A 5,007-nucleotide genomic window follows, 5' to 3' on the forward strand; every position below is an offset into this window, starting at 1 on the left:
TTTTGCCGAACCACTAAGTTACGGGGACATAAACACACCAGCATCGGTTGTCAAGCAATGTTGGGGGGACAAACACAGACACACAAACACATACATACATACATATATATATATATATATACATATATACGACGGGCTTCTTTCAGTTTCCGTCTACCAAATCCACTCACAAGGCTTTGGTCGGCCCGAGGCTATAGTAGAAGACACTTGCCCAAGATGCCACGCAGTGGGACTGAACCCGGGACCATGTGGTTGGTAAGCAAGCTACTTACCACACAGCCACTCCTACGCCTATATATATATATATATATATATACACCACTTACCTGTTACTCTTGTTAGAATTATTTTGTTTAGAGGCAAACAATATCTTAGTGAGCATCAGTTCAAGTAAATATCCTCGATGTGAATCTCCGATCATATGCAGTTCATCAACCACTATAACACCTGTGAAATAACAAATAACACTGTACAGAATAATAGCAGAAGTATTACTTTTTAAATAAACATGACTTAATCTTTGCATCTGGGGATCTTTAAATGGATTTCAATTACATCATGAGAATACAAAAACAAGATTATTATAAAGAAAATTTCAGTAAAAGGAATTTTAACAAATCTATACATACAGCTTAAGGAACACAATATGTATGATGATGGAATGTTGCTCACTCTTCAGTCTTTATTTTTCTCATCTTGCCTTTATCCTGTCATCCATAGAGTGCTATATCGATATAAATAGCTGTGGTGTGAGAGGGTACGGGGTGGACTGCTATCTCAGAACACCATGATCATCAGCATTATCATTATCCTTTCTTTTAACCTTTGTTCTCCATGCTGGCATGGGCTGAATGTTTCGACAGGAGTTGGTCAACTTGAGGGCCACCCAGGCTCCATTGTCTCTTTTTGCATGGTTTCTATGGCTGGATGCTCTTCTTAACACCAACCACTTTACAGAGTCTACTGGGCGTTTTACATGGCACAAGGACCCACAAGCCAAGACTAGGATCTCTCGACTGACACAGGGATGTTGAGGAAGTGCCTGTATACATGGACAGCCACAATTAAGGTGAGAAATATAGGAGTGGCTGTCATTAATATTGTAACAATAGTTACAATATTAATAAGAGGTGATAAAAAAATTAGTTTCTCATTATGATCCATAATTATATTATTGAGTGAGCTGAACATTTATTATGAATTCATATAGAGGCAGGCATAACAGTGTGGTAAGAAGCTGTCTTCCCAACCACATGGTTCCAGGTTCAGTCCCACTGCATGGCACCTTGGGCAAGTGTCTTCTTAAGCACTGCAAATCACCAAAAGTCTCGGTTACTTGTCCTCATCTCACTAAGACTCAACATCCTAAGATTATATTTCACCACAGTAGAAGATATCTGTTCAAGGTGCCATGCAATGGAGGACTGAACCCAAAACCACATGCTTGGAAAACGGCACTGCACGTTATGCGGCTCCACAATCATTCATTTTCTCTTTATCTTCCTTCCTTCCTCTGCTGCGTCTACTGGGTAGCTGTACCTGTGTCTACTGCTGATGCTTGCAGCATCAAGTGGTTGCCTATCTAAGTACTTAACCAGGATCAACACTGCTTAACTGCAGTGACTGGACAAGAACTAGTGCTTTCAAAATGAGAAAGAGAATATCACATGTAGTGGGGTTTTCATAATCAGTACGTTATATCCCTGAATGTCATAAAGGGTTAGCATCCAACCGTAAAACTGCCTCAAAGAATCCCATCTAACTTATGCCAGTATGGAAAGGGAAAAAAACAATCATGATCAATTACGATGGACTTCTGCAGATTTCATGAATAAAATTCCACTCACCAGGCATTGGTCAACTTGAAAGTAAGGCAGAATACACTTGTCCAAATGCAATGCAGTTGGATTGAACCTGAAGCCATATGGTTGTGAAATGCATTTCTCAACCACATAGCCATGCCTGTACTTATGTTATTTTAAAATTTATCCAAACTACTATATATTATCCATTCTCCTTAAATTTATAATACAAATAAAATAATATACTAACCAAGCTGGTCAAGTTGTTTATCTTCTAGTAAACGGTTAACGAGACTATTGCCCTTTTCTATTGTACACACAGCAATATCAACATTTTTAAAACCACCTCTAGGAGTCTGGCTGCCAAGGAAACCACCAACACGGATACCAACTTCATCACATAAAAACTGAAATTATATTGATATATACATATATATATATACATACATATAAATATAAATATATATATATATATATATATATATATTTAAGTGACAATATATGGATTTAAGTAACCTGGTAGTACTCATAAAAAAAACTCCTTAATGTATCATTCTACAAAACATATAGAATACATAGTATGATACAGGAGAATACAATAAAGTCATAAATGACAAAGATGAGCAGAGGCTACTGTAAGTAGTTGTAGAAAAGGCAGAATTAGGAGATAGCATGCCTATAGGTGAGTGAAGGAGAGAGAGTGTGTGTTATTGAGTGACTTCATCCTAGTCAGTCAGGTGGCAGTCTTTGTTGGGTTATGGGCTAAGATGTACATGCATTAGTGTGTGTGTGTGTGTGTGTGTGTGTGTGTGTGTGCACAACAGCAGTACCTACCATCCAAGATATGGGAGCAGTATTCCACTGTGGGTCTCACAATCATCATCATCACCATCAACATTTAATGGCCATTTACCATGCTGGCATGAGCTGGATGGCTTGACAGGAGCTGGTAAGGCCAGGGGCCACACCAGGTTCCATAGTCTATTTTCGCTTCGTCTCTACAGCTGGGTGCCCTTCCTAATGCCAACCACCTTACAGAGTGTACTGAGTGCGTTTTATGTGGCACCAGCACCCACACCAATGCTTTTTACGTGGTACCTTGCTTTTAGAATCTGTTCTGTTGTGGTGGGCAGGTCTCCTTGAGTACAGCAGTGCACCACACATCTCAGTCCTCTGTCATCTCCTTCATAAGGTTCAGCGTTTACAATGTAAATATGATTGTAAAAGTCTCTTAACACATTGAGAAAATTAAAGGGAGATATGTTTGCTAGAATCTTATAGACTCAGACTCACCTTGAAATACTGGACTTTTTCATGAGCCACAGACACAAAAGGCAGAATCATTATGGCTTTTTTCTTTGTTTCTAAAACCCGCTTAAATATTAGCAATTCAGCAACCATAGTTTTACCAGCACTTGTCGGCGCTGAAAACACCAGATTACCACCATCTAAAAGATGGGGAACAACAGTTAGTGACAATAATCAACATTAACGAAACTACTGGAACAACAGTTAGTGACAATAATCAACATTAACGAAACTACTGGAACAACAGTTAGTAACAATAATCAACATTAACGAAACTACTGGAACAACAGTTAGTAACAATAATCAACATTAACGAAACTACTGGAACAACAGTTAGTGACAATAATCAACATTAACGAAACTACTGGAACAACAGTTAGTAATAATCAACATTAATGAAACTACTGGAACAACAGTTAGTGACAATAATCAACATTAACGAAACTACTGGAACAACAGTTAGTAATAATCAACATTAATGAAACCTATCTTGGAGTGGTTGGTGTTAGGAAGGGCATCCAGCTGTAGAAACTCTGCCAAATCAGATTGGAGCCTGGTGTAGCCATCTGGTTTCACCAGTCCTCAGTCAAATTGTCCAACCCATGCTAGCATGGAAAGCGGACGTTAAACGACGATGATGATGATGATGATGAATGATTGGTAAGTAAATGAATTCCTTAAACATGTTCTTTAACCATTTAGCATTCAGGTTATTCTGCCAAATGTCATACTTATTTATTCATGCATTATCTTGTAGCTTTCAGATTTTCTATGTAGTAAGCATGTTCACAGTTTGGCTCTGCTTTTAAGTACTCACATTCTGGTTCATCACATGATAGTTGGGTCCCTCTAGCTTTACTCAGGCTGTCCATCCCATCACGTGACAGACCAGCCAAGTGCACCACCATCAGCTATATAGGGAAAGTCTTTCCACTATTTCTTCAATGAGGTGAGTTGCATGGTGTTCGAATTTTCAGCACAGAGTGAGTTTTATTCCACAGGCAGCCTCAGCTATCCTTCGAAACATACGTTTGTTCCTGTCCTCCAGCAGAAGTTACGTCTCATATGCATTTTTCCTGTTCTATCCAGCATACATCATCATTATGTACCATGTGCTTGTTAAACCATTGTGTATATATTCTGACCATTCCTTCAAGATGTATTTCTACAGCTATGCAATCTTAACACTTTTTAACAGGTTGAATAAAACATCGCACTTAATCCTGGTTTCCTTGTTCTTCTTTTATCTATACACACAACCTTACACAAACCAAGCATTATTCATTAACCTCAACCTTCAGCCATTAAAATGTGATTGTTTATTTTCAGAATGACATTGTTGGGTAGATGTAAGAGGCTGGATCTGGCCAGTTTGAACATAAAACATGTAGAATATTTGTGGGCCGGGTATGGTCAGTTTAAATGCTAAAAGGGTTAAGAAGGAGTAAGACTTATCTAGGTACTTTTGAGATTTTAATTTTTGATATTGAATTTGAAAGTTTTCAGGAAAATACAACTTATTTAGCAGAAATTAAACAACAGAAAAGGAACAGAGATATTTATAGAGAATATCATCATCATCATCATCGTCGTCGTCGTTTAACATCCGCTTTCCATGCTAGCATGGGTTGGACGATTTGACTGAGGACTGGTGAACCGGATGGCTGCACCAGGCTCCAATCTGATTTGGCAGAGTTTCTACAGCTGGATGCCCTTCCTAACGCCAACCACTCCAAGAGTGTAGTTGGTGCTTTTACGTGCCACCGGCTTGAGGGCCAGTCACACGGTACTCGCAATGGCCACGCTCAAAATGGTGTTTTTTACGTGCCACCTGCACAGGAGCCAGTCCAGCGGCATAAATTGCAAAAGAAATTTTTTTATTAAATTCCAATTTCTC

The 5,007-nt window shown here is 38.8% G+C and overlaps 1 protein-coding gene across 1 annotated transcript in view; it reads right to left on the reverse strand.

Moving 5' to 3' along the window:
* The window catches only part of LOC106882398 (DNA polymerase theta), a 56,130-nt gene that overhangs the window by 42,308 nt on the left and 8,815 nt on the right, over positions 1–5,007 (reverse strand). The window contains exons 7-9 of the mRNA XM_052976522.1: positions 3,096–3,250; positions 2,053–2,209; positions 327–447 (exon numbers count right to left, since the gene is read on the reverse strand). Coding sequence (XP_052832482.1) covers positions 327–447; positions 2,053–2,209; positions 3,096–3,250 — 433 coding nt within the window. The remainder of the gene's footprint in view (positions 1–326; positions 448–2,052; positions 2,210–3,095; positions 3,251–5,007) is intronic.

This window comes from Octopus bimaculoides, chromosome 24 (genome assembly GCF_001194135.2).
Source record: "Octopus bimaculoides isolate UCB-OBI-ISO-001 chromosome 24, ASM119413v2, whole genome shotgun sequence".
NCBI lineage: Eukaryota > Metazoa > Mollusca > Cephalopoda > Octopoda > Octopodidae > Octopus > Octopus bimaculoides.